Source organism: Argopecten irradians, chromosome 16 (assembly GCF_041381155.1).
Source record: "Argopecten irradians isolate NY chromosome 16, Ai_NY, whole genome shotgun sequence".
Lineage (NCBI taxonomy): Eukaryota > Metazoa > Mollusca > Bivalvia > Pectinida > Pectinidae > Argopecten > Argopecten irradians.
In genome coordinates, this window is record NC_091149.1 from 9,563,723 (window position 1) to 9,587,851 (window position 24,129).

Genomic DNA, 24,129 nt, shown 5'->3' on the forward strand with positions numbered 1-24,129 from the left:
CGTCATACTTATAAACTAAATTAACTCTAAAGCAAAACTTTAATCTCAATATGTGGGGCCGTCACTCCAGTACTATAATAAATCAAGAATAAGTTACCGTATTAGTTCAAACAGTATTGAATTTGTAAAAAGTAATGTACAAATTGTTGAGTTATGTTTCTATAATAATTGTATATTAATTATTTGTATATCAATTATAACTCTATCAATAGTTTCAAAAGAAACATTCAACAGCCCTTTGTAAGTCTAAGAAAAACTTTAAGTTTTGATGGTAAACTTTCTACATAAGATTATACTTGATTGTCTTCAGGTATGAAGTTATTGCAAAAGTTATTTTGGTCCATTGATTATCAAGATAAATACCTTTGTTGTCGGTAATACTTGACACCCGACAGGAAAGTTTTCTTTAACCACAGTGTATCTTAGGAAGACTTAGCTTTAATCTGTAAACTCTTTGTTGATGGAATCTTGGTAAATAAAAGTTAGTATTCATTTGATAGTTGTAGATGAAATTTTATAAAAGTTGATATTCATTTCAGATTCTTCCTCGGACGATGACAGTATATTTGGAGAAGATGTCTCCCGAGATTTCAATCGTGGCGGACGTTTCCGTGACAGTGGCGCAAGTTCGTCATCATTTTCTGATGCTGGAGCATCACCACATCATCAAGGAGGTCGAGGGGAACGCCCACACAGCGCCGCTTACGCCATCCCAGGGAACACCTCTCGTCAAGCTTTGGCAGACGTCCTACAGAGCTCAAGACATTGTAAGTTATTTTCCCAATCTCATCAAGGATTGAAAGCAGTTTTGAAATTTAGCTGTAGGAAAGAAGTTATGCAGAATTCATTTTTTTTTTAATCATGAATGCTGAATAATTTTGGATTCAGTTTTCCAGTAAGATATTGATATATAATATGATATAGTTGATACTTATTATTTATTATTAGCTTATAGGTTCTTTGATCTTTGTGAGACTTAATCTGCTAGAAGTGGAAATGATTAAGAAAGAAATTAGTGATATCATCAATTTTGTATCAGTAGACATTGTTAATTCTTTACGACCTCTTGTTTTATTTTACTGTAATTAGAAACATTTAACATCATTTTCATATGTCATACAATATTTCATTAATTACACTGCACAATTTTCAATCTGTTCACAAAGTCACATCATGCAATGTTTACTTTTTTTTTGTAAGTGTTGCTTGCTACATCAGTAGTTTTTGAGTTCCATGAAACTTTTTTTCTCTCACAAACTAATGATGTAACAAAAAATAATGGGTCACAATAGCAGATAACTCTAAAAAAATTGGATTAAGTCATGATCAATTTGACCTTGAACTTCTAGTTTTGTAGTCATAACCTTGACCTTGTGACCTTTGTACTGATCATACTCTCTCGTGTGTTTGTCCTTCCCAGCACAACCAATCCCACAGCAGCCTGATGTCACTAACAATGCCAAGAGTACGCGCCAAGCTGATCGCGTCGGCCATTATGCACCTGCTCATCTCTCTTCAGTGCGCATGACCTCTGCTGGTCATGTTACTGGTCTCCAGGACGATGGTAAATGTTCCTGGTCGACTAAATGCTTAAACAATTTTATCCTGGTTGACTAAATGCTTAAAATTTTCAATCTTGGTCGATTAAATGCTTAATATTGTTTGGCAATTTATCTGAATGTTCAGATCTGCAGATTTACAGGCCTATAAAAATAATTTTTTGACTTTTAACATTATGGTTAACATTAACTACCTAACCAAAATTTGAAACTATTTTAATGTTTTAATGCCATAATGGAATAATTTAATCATTCCTTTGTAGCATAGAATGAGAGAATTCAAATTATTATTATTTGAATAAGCAAAATCCCCCAATTTTAATATGCTTAACCGTTGACAGTGGACTGTTTCAGAATAACATGTTTGTTTTATAACCTAGTAATTTCTAAATAAGATTATCACCAGACATTTAAACAATGTTTGACAACTGAACTTGAAATGGTATCATAAATTTATCAAATCAAAATATGAACTCCAAAAAAATCTTTTTAGCACCAACTCCCCATGTTCCTTTTACCCTTTACCTAATATTTAAATATATATTTCATTGAACACATTAATAATTCTTAAAGTTTACTCATAATCATTCATCATCATTTGCTAGTCATCATGTAAATAGATATTTTAAAATAAAAGGCATGTGTTGGGTTTCTCTTATCACTTTATATCTTATTTCTTATTAATTTAAGTTCACATTAACATTTTAAAATGTATTCAAATCTTTTTTGTAAATATTGGTTCACATTTATGCATTGAAAATATCATTATTTTAAGTTCTTTGCTGATATAAAGTCTCTATCGTGTATTTTTCATGTGGAATTTTTTTTGAAAGATGCTCCACCGCCGACAGAGCATAAATGGTATTCATAATTTGAACAATAATTGGTGTTTAATCGTGTATATATATGTCTAGTTAACACAAAATATAATGTAAAATAATTTATTTCGCCTTTGGTGCATGCATAATCAATACATCATTCCATATAGGATATAGTGCAACGGAATTTTTTCGGGATGCAATTAATTATTTTCGATATTTTAAACTTGAAGTAAAATTAGAAGCTCAAACTTTTCAACGATGGTAATGGTGTAAAGTAAGTAACTTTTGTAACTGAAGAAAAATATTAAATCGTCTGCTGCTGTTTTTGATAGTGAAAAAATACCATTTGTCAGTGGTGGAGCATCTTTAAGAAAAATCTATGTTTTCTAAGTTATATACTTTAAGTGTTATCAGAATGATTATAAATAGAGTTTATTTTTGCACTGTTTTGTAGGTCCACGTCACCAGGGAAAAGTATCTGCGAAGATTCAACAGCTTTTAAACACGTTAAAGGTATGTTACTCTCCTTATATAATCATTGTGATGGATCTAAGGTGGCATGGTATAAATCAGGGCACCCAGTAGACCCCTGAGAGTATATTTTTGACTCTTGAAAATCAGATTTGACTCTTGGGTTTGACGCCTATGTCTATTTCTCATACATATTTCACTTGGATTTCTCAGAAATGGTGGTTTGACTTCTGAAACTGCTGAAAGTCAACTGTCAACTGGATGCCATGATAAACAAGCAGTTTCATAAAGTAAAATATTGTTATCCAAGAAAGTAGAATCCTGTTGTACTAATTCTTTTGAGCAAAGCCAATTTTTCTTTTCATTGGTGAATAAAAAATATTGTCCTTAAAGATCAGGAACAGGAATGAATTTCTAACTACAAATTTTATGTATTTTTTTGTCAACAGAGACCAAAAAGAAAACCATTGAAAGATTATTTTGTGGAAGAGGATGATGCTTTGGAAGGTATTTAGTTGATATTGTACTGAAAATAATACCCTACAGATGTACCATACTTTGATGAAATACATATTCAAATATCCATTCTTGTGTGAAATACGGGGCACTACATAAGTTCCTGAAAAGTATTTATAATTGGAGTATTAGCATATAGGTGGCTGGACTAATAAAACATTTACATTAAATTTTAAACCTTTCTGTTTACTCCTGACAATGAAATGTTTTTGTGATTAATAATTTTCTTGTACCTGTGGTTGAAACTGTTCTTTCTGGCCGAAACAAACACAAAAATTATTGTATTTTCCATATTTTGATTTTGAAATATCAGCATCACAGCCTGTATTAAAATTTTAGTACATTAAGTACTTTGATTTTCAATTTTTATGTTGCAGTACTTTCAGTACTTTGATTTCGAAAAGGCTATTTCTTAGTGTTGTATCTAATTCTATTAATACTTTGGTTTTGAAATCTGTATTTTTTCAGTACTTTCGGTACTTTGATTTACTTTGATTTTGGAGTTCACTGTATTTTTTCAGTACTGTGATTTAGAATCTCTAAAATATATTTCAGTACTTTCGCTACTTTGATTTTGAAATGTCTGAATTTTACAGCACCACAACCTGACCCTAATGCCCCCAAACCAGAGGGCAGCACCCTGACACCTGTACCAGGAGAGCAGCTTGTTGTAAGTATATTGTACTCTCTCGGGTTCATTGCGGTCCCCACATTCACCTATGTCAACAGCTCACGGACTAGACGTCTGTTGACCTCGGGTCACAGAATATTATGTCAAGACTACTGTTTAATACATTACGCTCCCTGTATATATAACGTCACAGTGATTGTTTTTGAAACGGCAGACGTTGTATGGAAATAGTGACTATTTACTTACATGTAAATCTAGTGTTTCCGCAAAATAGTCCATAATTGTTTGGTTTAATGTTGAATTAACAAATTATATTCTGTCAGAACTTGCAGTCATTTAAAGGCAAAAGATACAGTAGGAAAATTAAAATATTCGTAAGAGAATTTATAATGTGTCTGAAACGTTTTTCAAGAATTTTGAAATTGCTTTGGGCTGTTTACAGAGGTGAAATGTGGGGCGGTGATGCATTCTGGGAGAGATTGGATACTGAAACTGAAAAAAAATAGCTGGTGGTCTAATGAGGTTATGTTAACTGCTGATGTGTTTTGTTGAAAAATTGTACCATACCAGATTTGTTTGGAGATGGCCAAAGTAGGCTTTGGCTGATGCCAAATTCTTTTGCAATGAAACAATGACACTTTTGCTTTATCACAGGTGCCGTCTGGCCTTCCCCGAAACCTTGAAGCAGCGTTACAGAGATATGGTTCATCTACATACAAGGCTAACGCTGTTACAGTCCTCGATCAGAACGGGAAACCTTCCATTAATCTCACTTACGGTAAAAACTAAATATATTTCTCGTCCAGAGGAAGAAAATATACTATTTGAATAATACATATGTGTCATCTTTTACATATTTTTTGAGGCCATCCTCAGGCTCATGGAAACAAAAACCAGCTATATAAAAACAATCTTGATGTGATAAAACAAATTCCTACGAATAAGTTACAGACTGTGAATTGTGAAATTTTACACCAGCTGAAATAACAACTGTACAGCAAGACATTATTGTATAATAATCTAAGTCAAAGTTATAGTTACACCTGCTTTTTCATCACAGGGAAGTTACTGAGTCGTACACATAAGATTGCCTACACCATGCTTCATAAAGTGGGTCAGAAAGGCGAGGGAGGAATCAAGCCTGGTGATCGGGTAGGTGTAAAATGGCATGGCAACTCATGTATTGTAGATAAAGTTTAGTTAATAGGCAGAGTAATATTAAAATTTATTATATAAATAGAAACTGCAGATGACAGCCATATTGGCTTCATGGCCATTGTCATTTGAAGACAGATATTTGCAGAATTATGAATATGAAATGAAAGAGATGTGCTTCACAGATATATACTTTGGAATATGTTAGGCTCCGATTTCTTGAATTAAACTGAAGTCAAAATCTGTTTACATATTAGGTTACCTAAGGAGAAAACTGAAGTTTTGACTTGAGATGATACTATTTTTATCCACTAGGTGGCACTGGTGTATCCCAACAACGATCCTATCTCCTTCAGCTGTGGATTTTATGGCTGTCTGTTGGCTGGTGTTGTACCTGTCCCCGTGGAGGTCCCGTCCTCACGTAGGGTAGGTAAAGAGGGACAATGCCCTCTCATAACAGCCCACACAGAGGTCAAATGTCCTCATATAACATACCCCCCACAGAGCAGAACAAATCTCTATAAACACACCCTCTCAAATTACTCACTAAACAAACTCTCTCCTTCTCTGTGTCGGAGGACTACAAGCCCTCATTCAAAAAAAAATTCACTACACAAGCATCAATCCAACTTTACCCCTTCCCCCTGCCCCTCAGTCCTGTGGTCAAAACATAAAACATTATCTCTACATATACATACTCCATACAAATGTTTTACACTATATTCATTATGCCATCCATTCTCTCATTGTCTCATTAAAAAGCAAAATAGATTAAAATTCAGATCATATAAAATATGTTTATTCATTCACCCCTGAATCTTCTAATTATAAGAGTGGAATAGTTCATTATATAATATACAGGGTGTTACAATAGCAATAGTAAACAATAGCATTATTCAACTCCTTAAAAATATGTAGAATATTTCACTCCCTGAATAACTATTTGAACTCTTCTTATTGTAAAAGAGGAATAGTTCATTATATAATATACAGGGTGAAGTAGTAGTATCATTCAACTCCTTTAAAACATGTTGAATCCTTCACCCCCTGAATACCCAGTTAGACTCTTCTAATTGTAATAAAGGAATATTCCATTATATAGTTTAAGGGGTGAATAAGTTAACATATACAGGTATTCTATTGTACATGTGGTAGCATTGGTACTCTATGGTTCTACCTATTGTGGCTAGTCCTTTAAGCTTTAAGGCATCATGGGTTGTGGGTTGTGTTGTTTTGTGAATTTTTTTTTGCCATTTCATACCACTCTTTAATGTATATATCTAGTATTTCCTTTTTTGTCATCTTGAAAATCTGAAATCACTTCTCAATGTGTTTGTGGTTCATGGTTTCATTATTTGTACTGTTTGAAATTCTGTCCCCACCATGAAATGGGCAATGCGACGCTTTTGCGATACCAAAACAATGTAGATAAAGTATGATTTACACTTGATAAGTCCCACCTTCTGATTGTGATGTCTCAAAAATTGCATCAAAATATGATGTGATATCACAATCACCAGAAGGTTTAACTAATCAACTATAAATCATCCTTCGCCCGCGATGTTTTGGTATATAGAAATCAAAGTATTGGCAATGAACTTCATTTGCAAGTTATTTTTATTCAAGTCCAGATATATCATTTCTATCAAAAATCACTTTATACTTTATACTTAATATGTGTATAGCATTTTGTAACAAATGATGCATATTATCAAACATTTGTACATCACATCTTTGTTGTTAGCTATCCTGTATTTGCAATATTACAGAGTTGTCTGCGCTTAATGAGTGTAACATCTGCCCTTAATGCGTGTAACATCATATGTTTGAGAGAAAACGACATATTTTTTGCTCTTGAAATAATGATGTCACAATCAATACATACCTGCAAGGGAGAGAACTCTATAATATCCATAAACAGAATAGTTAATATATATCTAGTCATTATCTTATCACAATTATCACATATGTATATCCTTAAAGGGCCACTACCTTTCCTGAGCAAAATTTAAAGGTTTCTTAAAAACATAAATAACATCAGAAAATACATATCGATGGCTTAAGACGAGGAAACACACCAAACATATGCCAGATTTCCTGTGTAATATATGATAACTATGGAGATTCATTTCGCTGTTTTTCTGTCGCGCGCAGTAATATTCAACTACTGCACAGTATTTAGGACGACGGCGGGAAACATAAGACGACCCACGTTATGAAAATTTACATTTTATTTATTTCAATTAAAATTTTCTGAAGATAATGATGAGTGGAGTATTAACGGTAAGTTAATAACTTTTGCGACTCTACAAAATTATCGAATTCGTTTTGCATTCGCATTTTAAAAATTAAAAGCGGTTTCGGAAAGATAGTGGGCCTTTAAGTAATTTGACACGTTACTCTTTCCTCACAACTCGATTCCCATTTTGAAATCTTGACATAACTAAGAGTTTACACCAATTTTCACAACAAGAGCCATTGGGGTTCTTGTTTTTTTCTGATCCATCTTATTCCTCTGTCTAAGGTAATAATGCCCAGCCATAACATGGGGGGGACTTATATTGTTAACCATATCCCATATTCATACTATTCTGTTCTTCAGCTTTGATAATTATGTGGAGATGTGGGCATTCAAATCTTGCAGCCAAAGACGTTGTTAGATTACTAGAATTAAATTCTGTACAAATCAAAATTTGAACCAGATCACAGAATGGACATATTCATCTGTATAAAAAAAAACGCATGATGATGCTCTGTTCCAACTTTTCTTTTTTCATCATTTTTTTAGTTGCTTTTCACATCAGTTTTGCTTGATAAGTTCAGATATTTTCATTCATAAATCATATCCATTATTTGATTACTATTTGATCATACCCCGATGCATCAATCCTCATCACCCAAGCTTCCCTTCTTTCAGACGGTTGTTGTCGATGAGAGCAAGGTAAGTTAAAAAAATATGACAGTATTTCACCCTCAAAAATTTCACTTTCAAAAATATGTGTGTGTTCAAATTCTGATGTTGTGTGTTTCATCGGCTTGAGATGAGAAAATATTTAATGCCTTGACAAATCTTTGTATGTGACGTTTGTTGTAATTTATGTAGTAAACCAAGAAAATATTTAATGCCTTGACAAATCTTTGTATGTGACGTTTGTTGTAATTTATATATTAAACCAAGAAAATATATAATGCCTTGACAAATTTGTATGCAACTTTGTTGTATCGTACACATTAGGCCTTGCTTAGTGTATGTGAAATAATTTGATTTTGAAATTTTAAAAAAAATTAAGTTTTCTGTGACATAAGAACATGAATGACATTTTGAAATTGCACTCTTAATTACAACATATAGATTACCATATTAACAAAATACTACTGACCACACTGGCATGGAATCAATTAAATGATTAGTATTGCTTGACAGTAGTCTTTGGTTGAAAAATTGGATAGCTTTATTTTTGCTTACCTAGAACAACATAGATTTTGAATGAATATTTGCGTGCATGGATGAAACATTTCTGCTTGAATGGCCTCTTGGAATGTCGTAGAAAAAATGAATTAATTTAATAAATTTATAAAGGATTTATTTGATGAATAAACCAATACCGTATTTGACCCAATAAGTACCCAGAATGGATTAAAAAAAAAGTAAAAAATGAAGGGATGCTTAATAAGAACAATTTCAGGCTAACATTTCACAAAATTGTTGCGCAGAGTACGCCATTAATCAATTAACAAAAGAAATCAAATTGAGAGAAACCTACATTGTTTTCAAAATTTCAGTCTGTATTTAAGTCAAAGGTATAGATATATAGGCCTCAAAAATGGTAAGGGGCACCTACAGGGATGAGGGCGCTTATTGGGTCAAATACAGTATATATTTGCATCCTTAAAATGTCTTGTTTGCAAAATAAATTATCAAAATGATGTATAGAATTCAACTAAATTATATCCATGTCGGTGAAAGTTACTCACATCTGACCAACCAGGTAGTGTGGTGTTATGATTATTTATTTACAAACAGGATATTTTTTCTTTTTTTTTCTGAAGTCAAGAATTCATTTATAAAGAAAGATGTGAAAGATATATATATTGCTATGTTGTAACTAGTATTTGCTGAAAATACTGTTAACAATTTGAAATTATGCTTTTTCTGAGAAGAATGGGGCATGGGTTAGGGGGGAATAATGGACTGCTGGAGGGGTACATAAATTTAATTTGGTAATTGAAGTTTGTTACTGCTATTTCTCAGAAAGTACTGGAGGGATCTGTCTCAAATTTCATATGCAGGTTCACCTATAGCCCTAGTTGTGCATATTGCATTTTGGGACTGATCGATGAACAAGATGGTCGACAGGTTGCCATCTTGGAATTTGATAATTGAATTTGTTACTAAATTTCTAATATTTTATGCGTAGTATGTTTGAAAAAGTTTGAAAAGCAGAGAAAAGATCCCTCTTTCCATTGTCAAATGTAGATTATTCCTTGGTGGGCGCCAAAATCCCTCTGGGATCTCTTGCTTATCTACTTCTCTATGTAGAATCTAACATAAAATTCTTATGGATATGCTTTTTGTTGTGTAGTGAGACGATAGTGTTTGTCTTCCTAATATTGTACTAATATCTGTAGTCATGTTGTGTGTATATATCATATGTAATTACATTTCAGTTGTATTATCTGTTAGAAAGCATGATTGAGAACAAACAAAATAATTTATTTATTATTTTTGGAGAAAAATAAAAATTCCATGATTAACATAATTTTCATCTTGTATAAATTTCAAATTTCATGATAGACATGAAAAATCCGGAAATTTTCCCCTTGCATACATTTTCAAGTTTATGACACTCATTTCTGCAGTAGATAATATTAAAAAGACTTGTATTGATTATGTGTATACACTAAAAACAGGTTGCGTTTCAGCAGTAGGCAGTTAAAAAACATGAAAATATTTGTAATGTGTATACTGTAAAACACGATTATAACATACCTCTGAAGACCAATAAAATAACCTTGTCATAAACATAATTCGTTATACACATATCACAAATATCTGCGAGGAACCTTGACGGGGAATGAAAACTGCTGTAATGAGTGATATATTCGCGAGTGTTTATTTTCGTGACGAACATGTAAAAACATTTTGTTGTTATTTTCACAATAAACACTGATTGATCAATTTAGTTCATACCTGTACAAGCTATTATGTGCCGTGAAAATTTTTGCGATTAAGCGTCTTTGCATAATTAACGAAAAAAATTTCCCCTCACATAAATATCCACATTAGCAGTACTACATTATAATCATAAATTCGTTGTTTGCTTGTTCGTTATAAACATGTTTTACTCTATGTTTGTTAAACATGAAATGATTTAATTTTCCCAGGATGCCGGTGGGCAGGGGATAGGGTTCCTCCTCGGAAGCCTGAACGTCCAGTGGGCACTGACATCAGAGGCGTGCCACAAAGGGATGAGTAAATCGTCTAACGGCGATGTGGCCAACTTTAAAGGTTAGGTCACTATTCTGATGCCCATGACTTGTACTTTAACAGCCGGACTAGTGCCAATTGTAATGAACTAGTCCGATTGGACTAGTGGCTCCCCATTCGATTAATATTGTTGAATGCTACATTTACAAGAGCAGTGGTCAATTGCATTTTTCAACACATTTTGAGTGCATTTTTTATGCGATTATTTCAGTCCAGATGTATGATTTTGTGAGAATTTGTGTTCATGAAAGCATCCAGACTGCAATTTAGGTAAAACATTATAAACTGATCATGACTGAAGTGCTGAAGCAAAACAGCTGTATATTTAATTTGGACTAGTGATTAAATGATCAGACTAGTAAAATTTTGGGGTTTACTCATCCAAATGACTAGCAGCGGGGAAAAATTGCGTCACAGACTGCTAAAATATATACAATTGATATTTTCAGATGTTGATCATCATGCTAAGTTCATATAGAAAGATATATATAATATTGAAGATAGATCATGGAAAAAATGTAGCAAATATCTTCGTTGAATCGGCACACACGCTTTAATTTTGAAATAAAGCTAATCAAGATATACACAGCATAAATGCATCTGTACTATTGTGATAACAATGCAAAGTTAATGCAGGTTTCAGGATAACAGATTGTATTTGGTTTCATCTCTGTTAACATCTAAGATACCATTTAGTCAGTTATTTTTGCTGATCAGAATTTTCGCAATTTTATAACCCAAAACTAGCAAATTAGATTTTAGCGAATCAAAATTTGACAATTTGGCTTGAAGTATATATATATATAATTCATCCAATTCTTAATATGTTTACTGATCAATATTTCATGACCAATACGATGGCCAGAGAAGTTGCGAAAATATCAACCCAATGAAAATAACTGGTTATACGGTATACTGAATGTGTTTATTTGTACAGGATGGCCAAAGCTTAGTTGGTTTATCACTGACCACCTCAGTAAGCCTCCCAAGGACTGGCACCCTCCCCCAAAACAGTCAGAGGATTGTCCAGCCTACGTAGAGGTATGTACGCCACAAATGTTGTCTTCTGTCAAATATTTTTAAACTATCTACACAGTAAAAATGACAGCAGTGACAATGAAGAGGGCAGAAATTGAGGGGTGAAGGCCAATAGGTTAAAGGTTACATGGCGTAAAGATCACTGACATATATATCTACACAATAAAAATGACAGCTGTGACAACAAAGAGGGCAAAAATATAGGAGGGAAGGTCACAAGGTTAAAGGTCACATGGGGTAACATACACTGTCAATAAATAGACTCATAACTACATAGTAAAAAAGTCAGAAATTGAAAGGTGAATGCCACAAGGTCAAAGGTCACATATGTCTTTGTCTCTGATATAACATTTACTCAGAGCAGGGAGGGCAATTAGAATAAATTAAAGGTCACTAGAGGTAAAGAATACATTTGTGTCTTTTACAGTATACACAGAGTAAAGAAGGAAGTACAGTAGGGGTCAAGGTCACAAGGAGCGCGATGTTGTGTCACTGTCAGACGTTAACGGTTGCATCTAACTACACAGAAGGTAAGTCAGTGAAAAGCTTGATGTTTGGGGGAATCTTACATGTTTGTGGTAAGAAGGTAAGTCAGTGAAAAGCTTGATGTTTGGGGAAATCGTAATCTGTTTTTTTGAGATGGTAAGTCAGTAAAAAGCTTGATGTTTGGGGGAATCTTAAATGTTTGTGGTAAGAAGGTAAGTCAGTGAAAAGCTTGATGTTTGGGGGAATTTACATGAAAATCTGTATGATACTCCTGAATATTGTCAAATGTTTGTATTTAAAGAGATAATAAATTAATTCTGATACTGTAGGTGAGATTAAGAGTCATCAACGCTTCTTGAGCATTGAGAAAGTTGAACTCTCAAATTTTTATTAAATCAATGTATTTTCAAATGTTTTCTTGCACAGGTGAGGTGATGGTATGTGTACTAGACTTCAAAAGAGATGTTGGTCTATGGCACGGAATTTTATGTGTAAGTTTCTTTTACATTTTCTTTTTTTCTTTTTTTTTTTTTTTTTTGACAAAAATGTTAATTACTGTTAAAAAAAAACCAAGCAAACAAAAACTCAATTATGTCTAGGGGGGGAGGAATTGAGTGCAAAATGGCATGATTTTTACTTGTTTCATATTTGGACAAATTAAGTTGTCTGCTCTCAATTATGATTCTTAATTATGATTGGCCGATTATATACTAATAGGTTTTGTGGATTGAGAAAATAATGCTAATAATCACCTATTGCTGAATGTTGTCTGAGCCATAAAGTCATTATGTAACATATCAGGTTACTCAAAAATTAAACTATGACATAATATCATATGTGTAAGATATGTTTCATTTCAACAAATTTTGATTAAAAAAAAATTGAAATAGATTGAACAACAGGCAAGACCATTTGATATATCAGTTTTCTCCTTAGAAAAGTGTAAAAGAAATTTTATTGAACATTATTTAAAATATGAGTTCATTTATATGTTAATTTGTCTTTAAATTAAGAGACTTGAAATCGAATTTAAAATATGAGTTCATTTATGTGTTTTTTTGTCTTTGAATGAAGGGACTTGAAATTAAGCTAATGACTTGTACAATAAAACTCAGTAGAAAATGAAATGGATTTCTTTTCATTTAAGTTTTGACACAGATTCATAATCAACGCCTATTACATTGTTCATTATGTAATCAATGCTATATTTTATTGTTTTACAGAGTGTATTTAATGGCATGCATGTGATATTTATACCTTATTCCCTGATGAAGATTGACCCAGCTTCCTGGATGAAAATGATCACAAAATATAAAGGTTAGTTCGCATGGCATCAGACAAAACATACCTAAGTCAAAAATATTCAAACAAGTTATAGACACAGATCACTTTTGACTAAGTCAGTGCTTTTTATTTTGAGAAATTGGGATCATATTAAAGTCAGTGCTTTTTATTTTGAGAAATTGGGATCATATTAAAAATAAACTTTATTTACTTTCACATCGATTGGGAAACAAGTTAAACAACTTATGCAAATCACTCTCGATGGCCCGGATGTAAATGCGACGGGTCTTAATGTGGGAGGAGACCGGAGAACCCAGAGAAAGCTCACGTGATAGGGCAGGTGACCCCTAACCTTTTCACGTCTGTGCTGGGTTCGAACCCCGGCTGACTAGGTGAAAGGCGAGTTGCTTAACCACTACATCACCCGATCACCCATATTCCAGGGGTTACTATCACTGAAGTTATAATGCCTCACCATGATGAAATAGATTTAGTATCCCAGTTACAATTTTGATATTCTTTCGTTATTTTTCAGCTTCTGTTGGCATTGTTAAATCTCGAGACATGCATTGGGGGCTGTTGGCACAGAAGGATCACAAAGATGTTAACTTTAGTTCACTAAGATTACTGCTGGTAGCTGATGGGGCCAATCCATGTAAGTCTGCTAAAACTAAAATTTAAAAAAAATCAAATGCATAGAGACATAATCTCTTAAGAAACTGTGAACCCACTTTCTCTCTTGGCCATTAAACGCAATTTCCATTTTAAAACAAGTTTGGGAAGATTAATATTCACAGATTTAACAATTGAATGATAGTTCCTATCAATATAGATGATGTAGATATTAATTTGAAGAGAAAAAATTCCGAGAATTTACTTGGATCGTGAAATTCATGAAAGTAAATCACACGCGAATTAAAGTTGGTTCACAGTATGCAAAGCAGGGAGTAATATTCTTCATCATGTAACCACAGGTTCAGTATCCCCCATATTATTCAGATATTGATTTAGGCCTTGTAAAGCTTTGTTAAAGAATGAAAATAATAATAGGTTCACCAGTATTTCTCTAAAACAAAAAAAAAGCAAAGGAAAACCAAACCGTATTTTGGTAGATGATATAAATATTTTTCTTGTTGACAGGGTCTCTGACATCTTGTGATGCCTTCCTCAATGCGTTCCAGAGTAAAGGTCTTAAGTCAGAGGCAATTTGCCCATACGCCAGTTCCTCTGAGGCTCTCACTGTCTCCATTCGAAGGTGAGATAACAGTCCATCGTTGTAAGAGATTCTACATATCATAGAAAGGCACCATGATTTTGATAACTTTACTTATCTTAATGCATACAATTAACTTATTTAGCTCAAACATTTTAACTATTAAACAGTTTAACTTGAAGTATTCTTTTTGACACCTATATACCATCTTACTACTTAGATAATTGTCTTCAATATAATGATGCCTAACATTTTATCCTGAATTTGACAAAGTCTTCTACTTTAAAATATTTTTACTGTAGAATTTCAAATTCTTGATAGGATTTTAAAGGATAAAAGGATGAAAGAATGTGTTGTAAATGTATAAAGCATAAGTTTTACAGTATCTATGATATCCCTATTTACCCTGATTTGTTTGACCTATATTTGATTTGTCTGACCTATATTTGATTTTATTTGATTTGTTTGACCTATATTTGATTTTATTTGATTTGTTTAGCCTATATTTGATTTTATTTTATTTCTTTAGCCTATATTTGATTTGTCTGACCTATAGTTAATTTTATTTGATCTTTGGCCAATATTTGATTTTGTTTGTCCTATATTTGTAGGCCAGGTAAGACGAGCGCCAGTAAGACTGGACGCGGCATCTTATCCATGCAGGGTCTTAGTCATGGTGTGGTGCGCGTCGACAGTGAGAACAGCCTAACATCACTGACACTTCAGGACTGTGGTCAGGTCATGCCTGGAGGTAAGCAGAGGTCCAGGGGACGACAAAAGACTATTAGAGTCAACTGAAGTCGGTAGGGGTCACAGGGGGTTATTAAGGGTCATGGACGTCAACAGAAGTCATGGAATTTGTAGTGATCACAGTGGTTTAGTAACAGTCTTTAAGGACATTAAGGTTTAGGAAGGTTCAACAGAGGTCAGGGGAGGTCATGGAGGTCAGTAGTGGTCACAGGGTTAGTCAGGTCAGTAGGGATCATAAATGCCAATAAGATGAATGTCATGGAGGCTAGCAGTAGGGTTAGTAAGGTCATGGAGGTCATTAAAAGTAAAGGATTTTTTAAAGTTCATTATTTATCCATTTGCATTTACTATTTAAAAGTATTTGATATTCTCTTGTATTTGTGTATTTCCCCATTAATACTGAACTTTATATAAAATATTCCTACATAATTATGTTAACCCTGTCCGAATTCTTTTGTAGCTGTGATGGTAGTTATAAAGATAGATGGGCCACCCATTCTGTGTAAGACGGATGAAGTGGGCGAACTGTGCGTGTGTTCAGGGTACGCAGGCACAGGCTACTGGGGTCTACAGGGTATAACCAGCAACACTTTCCAGGTTCAGCCATTCCATGGCGACGGTCGATCTGCTGGCGACAAGATGTATGTTAGGACTGGACTTTTAGGATTCCTTGGTCCCGTAAGTCTTGATTTTAATATGAAATCTGTGTTTCTTTGTTTCCTCAATTTCAAAGACTTGATTGGCTGTTTTTATGCAAATTTTGCCATTGTATCCCACATGAAAACTGTAAACCACTTAATTTTCACGATCAATTATTAGCAGAACATTTGAATTCCCTTTCAAACTCTGACAAAAATTTGTGTCACATGAGAATCAAGTGGTTTAAAGTACAAATGAGCAGGATATGTGGATTTTGATTATCAATCAACAGCCAGGATGTTCAGGAAGAACAGGAAAGCTGCAGAAAAGGAACATTTATATCTAACATATTTATCCCCCGCCCAACGAGGTTGGCGGAAGATATACAAATGGGTTCCGTCCATCCGTCCGTCTGTCCGTTCGTCCATACGAATGGTTTCCAGAGCATAACTCTAAAACTAGTAGAGATATTTCCACGAAACTTCATACACACATTGGTCTTATGCTCTAGTAGTGCCTTTTGCTATTTTTAGGTTTTCATTTTTTGCATTTTTTCCGTAACCATGGAAACATTGCTGAAATTATCGTATTTTTGTATCAGGTTCGTTTCCGGAGCATAACTTTAAAACCAGAAGAGATATTTCCACGAAACTTCATAGACACATTCTTTTTATGGTCTAGTAGTACCTTTTGCTATTTTTAGGTTTTCATTTTTTGCACTTTTTCCGTTACCATGGAAACATTGCTGAAAATATCATGGTAAATGGTAAATGTTACTTTGCAAAAACCACCCATCTTTGTGTATATAGTCTAATATAAATGTCAAGGCTGTATACCTGATTCAACAATTGCAGCCCCGCTCTACTTGAATTATACTCCATCTTTCTTTAGCTCAACTTCCTTTTTCCTGTTTTTTAGCCCACCATCATCAGATGGTGGGCTATTCAAATCGCCTTTCGTCCGTGGTCGGTGGTCCGTCTGTCCATCCGTTAACAATTCTTGTTACCGCTATACTGACAGGCCGCCATCTTGGATTTTGTTAGTTAAAGTTTTTACCGCTATTTCTAAAAAAGTGCTGAAGGTATCTTTCTCAAATTTCATATATAGGTTCCCCTAGGGCCACTTGTTGTGCATGTTGCATTTTGGGACCAATCGGTCAACAAGATAGCTGACAGGTGGCCATCTTGGATTTTGATAGTTAAAGTTTATTACCGCTATTTCTCAAAAGTACTGAAGGGATCTTTCTCAAATTTCATATGTAGGTTCCCCTAGGACCCTAGTTGTGCATATTGTATTTTGGGACCGATCGGTAAACAAGATGACCGACCGACAGCCATCTTGGATTTTGATAGTTAAAGTTTGTTATCGCTATTTCTCAGAAAGTACTGAAGGGATCTTTCTTAAATTCCATGCATAGTTTCCCCTTGTACCCTAGTTGTGTATAGTACCTTTAAGGACTGATCCATAATGCCTTTTGGGACTGATGGGTAAACAAGATGGCCAACCGGTCGCCATCTTAGATTTCATTGTTGAAGTTTGTTACCACTATTTCTTAGAAAGTACTATAGCGATCTGTCTCAAATTTTATATGTAGTGTGTTTGAAAAAGTTTGAAAAGCAGGGAAAAGATCCCTCTTTCCATTGTCAAACATAGATCATTCTTTGGTGGGCGCCAAGATCCCTCTGGTTTTCATACACATAAGTCTCCACAATCAAACTTACTTCAGCTTTGATGTCTCCATTGGCGGGGGATCTGAATGACTATTTCCTTGTTTTTTCTTATTTATATTGGTTCTATTTACTAAAATGCATTTCTGCCTCAAATTCAGTTTTGGAATTGGTTGCATTACAAAGAAGTAGAAAGCATATGAATCTGTAAGACTTGATTGTCTTCTGATAATTTTGTGTTATCACTATTGTAAGTTGTTATATAAAAAAACTGTTAAAAAGGCATAAGCCAGAACAATTTAGGATATTGTTATAAATTTTTATTTTCTTTCAGCTATGCTTTGCCCTTCAGTACTTTCAGTACTTTGATAATTTTCTTTCAGGGAGGTTTAGTGTTTGTATGTGGCAGTAAGGAAGGCTTGATGAGCGTGTCTGGTCGCCGACACAACACAGATGATATCATTGCCACAGTGCTAGCGGTGGAACCAATGAAATTCATATACAGAGGAAGGTTTGTTACATAGTGAATAGAATCTCAAAACATGCAGTATGTCCACTCAACCCTGTGAAATTTTCTGTACCATCCTTTTGTGTTCTGAATTGTCTCGTTGCAAGTGTAAACTTCCGATTCCATATTAAGCAGGAACAATCACATCACAGGGAGAGGGCTTATATAGGCATAGCCTGCTGCTCAATCCCTATTAAATCTAATGATTTAATACAATTTGATTTATACAAATATTTTGAAATAAATTGAAATGAAATGAAACAATATGTCTTGTTTCTTGAAATTTTATGAAACAAATCTTTATAGTTTTGAGAATCTTTTATCAGCATAGGTTTAAGTTCAGAAATGTCACACAAAATGGATGTATTAAAATTCAAAATTATCCCAATTTTCCTTCTTAGTTACAATAATTACAGTAAAACATGTTTATAATGAACACATTTTCAATGAACACATGAGTTATAACAGAGTAATTTCTATACCCCATTAAGGTTCCTATATCACATCTGTACAATGAATATAATAAATTATGCTTATAACGAAGTGATTTTGATGGTCCCCAGATGTTCGTTATAACCATGTTTTACTTTTAAACCTGTATTATATGGAAACCTGACTATATGTGTCCCAATGATATCTGGTTTATACAAGTGTCACTGTGGAGGTTATACAGATTGCTGTCTCAAATTAAATTTTGATTTTTGAATGATATTGAAAAGTTATCTTCACCATCTCAAAGATGAAAGCTATTTGTTTCAAGTTTATTAAGGTTTAAGAATAAATGCTGATCATTTTTCATATTTGTAGAATTGCTGTATTTTCCATACCAGTGCTAAAAGATGAGAGAATTGTGATTATCGCAGAACAAAGACCTGATTGTACTGAAGAAGAGGTAGGAGACAGGCTGACATGTTTATATTAACATATGGCTTACAAAATATCAAATTACTGTGTGCACTGTTAAGTTTTATGGTGAATAAAATATAAAAGGAATGATAACACTGTATGGCCACCGAAAATCAGATTACTGAAAATGCTGATATTGTCAATATGGCCTATAAGATATCAAATTACTGAAAATACTGGAAGGTCTTAATGGTGAATAAAATATAAAAAATAAGGACATTGGGATTTAAATCAAATTACTGAGAGTACTGAATGTCAATAGGGCCTATAAAATATTAAATTACTGAGTGCACTGTAAAGTTTTATGGTGAATGAAATATAGAAGGGATGATAACACTGTATGGCCAACAAAGCTCAGATTACTGAAAGTTCTGATATTGTCTATATGGTCTGTCAGTTATCAAATTTCTGAAATTACTTCTTAATTTCCTTATGGCATATGAAATATAAAATTCTGAATGCATTGTAAAGTCTTTATGACGAAAAAATTCAAAAGAAATTATAACACTGTATGGCCAATTAAGATAAACTTTCTGAGAGTACTGTATTAGAATATGGCCTTTAAAATCAAATTACTGAAAGTACTGGTTTGCCCAAAGTCAAATAGAATATCAAATAACTTAATGTACTGTAACATCTGTTATTTGAATGTGTCAGTTTATATGGGTATATGCGTATATAATTAAATGGTTGTGAAACATTTTTCAGAGTTTCCAGTGGATGAGTCGAGTTCTGCAGGCAGTAGATAGCATACATCAAGTTGGAGTATATTGTCTAGCCCTAGTCCCTCCAAACTATCTCCCAAAAGTAAGTAAAGTCTAGATCTATTCTGCTTTTCGATCCTTGATGTAGCATTGATAAATGTAAAGTAATTGGATAATGCACCTTCTTAGAAAGAAAGTGGACTTTTTTTTATGTTACACTGTATTTTAGAAATTTGATTTAAGTATCTTATTCATACTTGATTTGGGTTTTGTGCTTCATTTATAGCTAAAAGTGTAAAAATAATTTTTAAGACGACCATCTTGTCATAACAAATAATCATCTCAATTTTCAATGATGATTAATTAATTCCAGCAAAGCAGCTTAGTACAGATCGGTCCATTAAATTGTGTGTTATGTGTTTGTAGACTCCACTTGGGGGAATCCATCTCCATGAGACAAAGAAAAAATTCCTTGATGGATCGTTACACCCAGCTAATGTGTTGATGTGTCCTCATACATGTGTTACCAACCTTCCAAAACCTCGCGAACATAGACCAGGTATAAATATATAATTCTGATTGCAAAACATCGACAAATCTGGTACATTATATAACGTGATTATTACCTATTATTTAAAGTTTCATAATTTGTAGATACAATAAAACAATACCAGTAGCTAATAGTTTTTAACTGATGTCATATGATAATTAATGTTAAAAAAATAATTTCAACAAATTTTATTGCAGTAAAGCAAATGGATTTTGTACAGGAAACCCCATCTAAGTCATCTATCAATTATCATCACTTTCAATATGGATATTTCGAGATCCCAGAACAACATTGTAAAATACAGTTAATGTTGATAAGCCCACCTTGACATCACGTCAAGTGATGATGTTATAATCACCAGATGGTGGGACTAATCATCCTTAAATTGTACTTTACCCACGTCGTATTGATATATTAAAACCCTTGTATTGAAATGAATACTTAATTTATTACATTCGCCCTTAAATCAATACATTGAGAATGATTCTAATGCGATTTCCAGATGTCACTCCCTCAGCTGTTCATGTGGGAAACATCGTACAGGGGGCTCGTATGGCGTGGGCGCAGGGGAGAGAACTCAGCATATCCGATGAAGATTCAGATTCCGCAAGAAAGGTACCGGTACGGCAAATATCATTTTCATCCTCATTATCATCTTTATCATTGTCATCATTTTCAATTGAATGATATTTCTGATACTTATATCCTTCTCTGTATTTTATAGGAGTAAAATGTTAGAAGAGTGAAAAGACTGTAAAATTAATAACCTATGAAATGCTAATTCATGTACAGCGATAAACATTGTTATATAGTATTTTCGTTATTGTAGTACCAAATTAAGCTAATTTATATCTGTGCTAATGATAATTCATGATTAACAGCTTTCAAATTTGCACGAAAATTTGACATATTAAAATGGCTTTGTTTTTCAATAATACTTAAATTGGAATCAATAGGACGGATGTTTTGATTATTTCTTCATTTGTTTTCATGATACACCTTCATCAAAATTCATATCACACAATACAATTTTCGTTCACCCTTAAAATGATAATTGGATCAAATTCCACACCATGTGAGATATGTATGTCTTTATGTTGTTGCCTTTGTTACAGCACCAGTTCCTGACAGAGATCCTTCGATGGCGGTCACAGACCACACCTGATCATAATCTATACACACTGCTCAATTCAAAGGTAGGTCTCTCCAAATGTGATACAATCAGCTTCAATATATCAATGCAATTCCTTTGTTTAAAATTTCCTTTGTTTTGGTGTGTTTCTGTTTTCTATTTTTAAATGTTTTGTTTAAAAGTTTTCCTGCTGAATTCCTAATTAGTTCAAAATTATATTTTACTAATGTGAACGAGTGATGTTTTTAATGGAAATTTGGTGATTTGTGCATTGTTGTTTGTGAATTTAGATACCCCTATTATTTCTTATATTATTATATTTTCTCTTGTTCTTATTCAACATTTAAATAAGAAATATATTAAGATACAAATATTTTAGCAATTATTTTTTTAATGTTTTATGAAATAATTACAATCAAATGAAATATGTTTTCTCTACAAAATGAATATGTTAATCTTTAAAATTCAGGTAAAATCAGGCTGAGAACCAAAATTCAGTTATACTGTTGAAATTAATTTTGATATAAACTTGAAAAATGAGCTTCATTCCAAAGAAAACTCTTGGATAGTTTGACAAAGCTCTTGGAAATTGCATGCCTTTATCACGCATAGGTCACCTTGAATTACATTGTATAATATTTGATATTCTGAAGATGAATACTTTGTAAGATCTATCTCTGCCATTTAATAGATTCAAGGGAAATGGCCCTACCAGGTAACCCTTGACATTCCTGACTTCTTCAGCCTGTATTTATATTTGTATACATATCTGTCTCGTGCTACCAACATAGACTGTTTACAAGTGTACTTTACCCTAACAAATAACAAGAAATACTTAGTACAAATTAAATGGTTGTCTTGTATTCTGCTGTATGTTCACAAATCAGATAATTGTCTTGTATTCTACAGTATAGTCTTCAATGTCACTTTTTCCAATTTTTCTCTTCTGCCTGATTTGTATTTTGATTCTAGTTCAGATGTTTCTGGTGTAGCTTCTTAAAACAAATTATTTTCTATCCATTCATTTTCTTATCCAACTTTCCTATATAAAAAGACTGAATAGTCGGTTTTCAAAACCAAGTCACATTTTATGGTCTGAAATATTTTTCAGGTCTATCAAAGGAAACAGGTTAAATGGATCGTTTAAATATTTCCAATCAATTTATTAAAAAATTTAGTGGTTTTTTTTCTTTTTTAAATATTTGCATTATTGGTTTTTTTTTGCCGTTTAGTCATTCCTTTATTCCTGGAGTGGATCCATCATATAAACATTACCATTTAGTTGTTAAATAAATCTACCAAATTGTCTCTTATGATAGCTCAGCTCATACTTGAAAAGGGTGCTTTTAATTTCTGCTTGGGAGTTGGGCATGATTCATAGCTTTCCGTAGGGAGAAGTGATTTCTGGAAGTTTACTAATTTCAGTGATTACTGTAGCAATATCAACATTGTCATTTCATTTTTTTGCTTCAGTACCATTCAAAACAATGGCAGGTAAAGAATTGTCATAAAACAAAGTTTTTCAAACTAAAAATGATTAATTTGTGTGTTTTACTGTGATTTAATTATAGTGTAAATTTAGGTGATAATTAGTAAATTAATTGTGTGGTGTGTTCTAACACCTTCTCACCCCTACATCTTCATAATGGAATCTTAACTATGATGTTAAGCAAGAGATACCACTGAAGGTGTAGGGGTGGAAGGCTTGGTGCATTTTTAAGAAATTAAAGAAAAAAATGTTGTTACCATCACACTAGTACTGTTGAAGAACATAAAAATAAATGTAAAAAAGTTGGAGGCTATGTTATATTTCAGAGGAAATTATAGTTGTATTAGGAATGATATCAAATATTCTGTATGCATGATCTTTAAATTATATGGCAATCAATTTATTTGCTGCAAAATCAGTATAACCTCATCTTACATTTAATTGTATTGTCATTTAATTTTTATAGCTTATTTGTATTTCAGTTCTAATACATTTTTCTTACAAACTTTTAATTATCAATATAACAAAATAACATATGTAGATTGTTAATGATTTAATAATTTGGCTAGTGTCAATCAAGATTACATGTTAAAAGGAGGCGTTATTGCCAGAGTTTTGTTATATTATGTCTAGTATTATCCGGTACCTTATTGAGCTTAGTAAATTACAATATATACTGGTTAATTAATGAAATAGAATTGTCTTCTAATCATTATACTTTGTCTATTATATGTCCCTAGATGTTTACATAAATACTGACAATTTGGCAAATGATGTTCTTGCATATATGTAGCGTTCGGCACAATTTATTAACTATTATAGCACACAATGATTGATACTTTCACTGCAATGTAACTTACAAAGAAATGTTTGTAGCTATGTTTTAAACTTGTGAGGACTTTATCAAGAATTCAACAGCTAACTCACCCAAAAGCATTCTCAATGCATTTAAAGTTCAAGTATGAAGGATTAATATAATACTGCACTTATTTAAGATCATGAATCAATGAAATGCCAAACCTAGGTATTTTTAAATAGTCACACATTGGTATTTGCATGTATGTGTCATAATAAATATATTAAAAAAAAAAAAAAAAAAAAAAAGAACCGTATAGAATATAT

The 24,129-nt window shown here is 33.0% G+C and overlaps 1 protein-coding gene across 11 annotated transcripts in view; it reads left to right on the forward strand.

Moving 5' to 3' along the window:
* LOC138311002 (disco-interacting protein 2 homolog C-like) overlaps positions 1-24,129 on the forward strand; it is a 65,516-nt gene that overhangs the window by 32,439 nt on the left and 8,948 nt on the right. For 4 of the 11 annotated variants that reach the window (XM_069252416.1, XM_069252424.1, XM_069252426.1 and 1 more), the window contains 25 exons: positions 540-767; positions 1,421-1,564; positions 2,835-2,893; positions 3,301-3,358; positions 3,964-4,037; positions 4,653-4,776; positions 5,059-5,150; positions 5,469-5,579; positions 8,071-8,094; positions 10,539-10,662; positions 11,579-11,682; positions 12,107-12,209; positions 12,592-12,656; positions 13,389-13,482; positions 13,985-14,104; positions 14,590-14,704; positions 15,274-15,413; positions 15,873-16,090; positions 18,102-18,229; positions 19,034-19,118; positions 19,841-19,939; positions 20,263-20,395; positions 20,889-21,007; positions 21,502-21,582; positions 22,210-22,233. In XM_069252416.1, the coding sequence (XP_069108517.1) occupies positions 540-767; positions 1,421-1,564; positions 2,835-2,893; positions 3,301-3,358; positions 3,964-4,037; positions 4,653-4,776; positions 5,059-5,150; positions 5,469-5,579; positions 8,071-8,094; positions 10,539-10,662; positions 11,579-11,682; positions 12,107-12,209; positions 12,592-12,656; positions 13,389-13,482; positions 13,985-14,104; positions 14,590-14,704; positions 15,274-15,413; positions 15,873-16,090; positions 18,102-18,229; positions 19,034-19,118; positions 19,841-19,939; positions 20,263-20,395; positions 20,889-21,007; positions 21,502-21,582; positions 22,210-22,233 (2,666 nt within the window). Of the gene's footprint in view, positions 1-539; positions 768-1,420; positions 1,565-2,834; positions 2,894-3,300; positions 3,359-3,963; positions 4,038-4,652; positions 4,777-5,058; positions 5,151-5,468; positions 5,580-8,070; positions 8,095-10,538; positions 10,663-11,578; positions 11,683-12,106; positions 12,210-12,591; positions 12,657-13,388; positions 13,483-13,984; positions 14,105-14,589; positions 14,705-15,273; positions 15,414-15,872; positions 16,091-18,101; positions 18,230-19,033; positions 19,119-19,840; positions 19,940-20,262; positions 20,396-20,888; positions 21,008-21,501; positions 21,583-22,209; positions 22,234-22,991; positions 23,013-24,129 lie in introns of all 11 variants that reach the window. The other 7 variants (XM_069252417.1, XM_069252418.1, XM_069252419.1 and 4 more) reach the window with 7 other exon arrangements.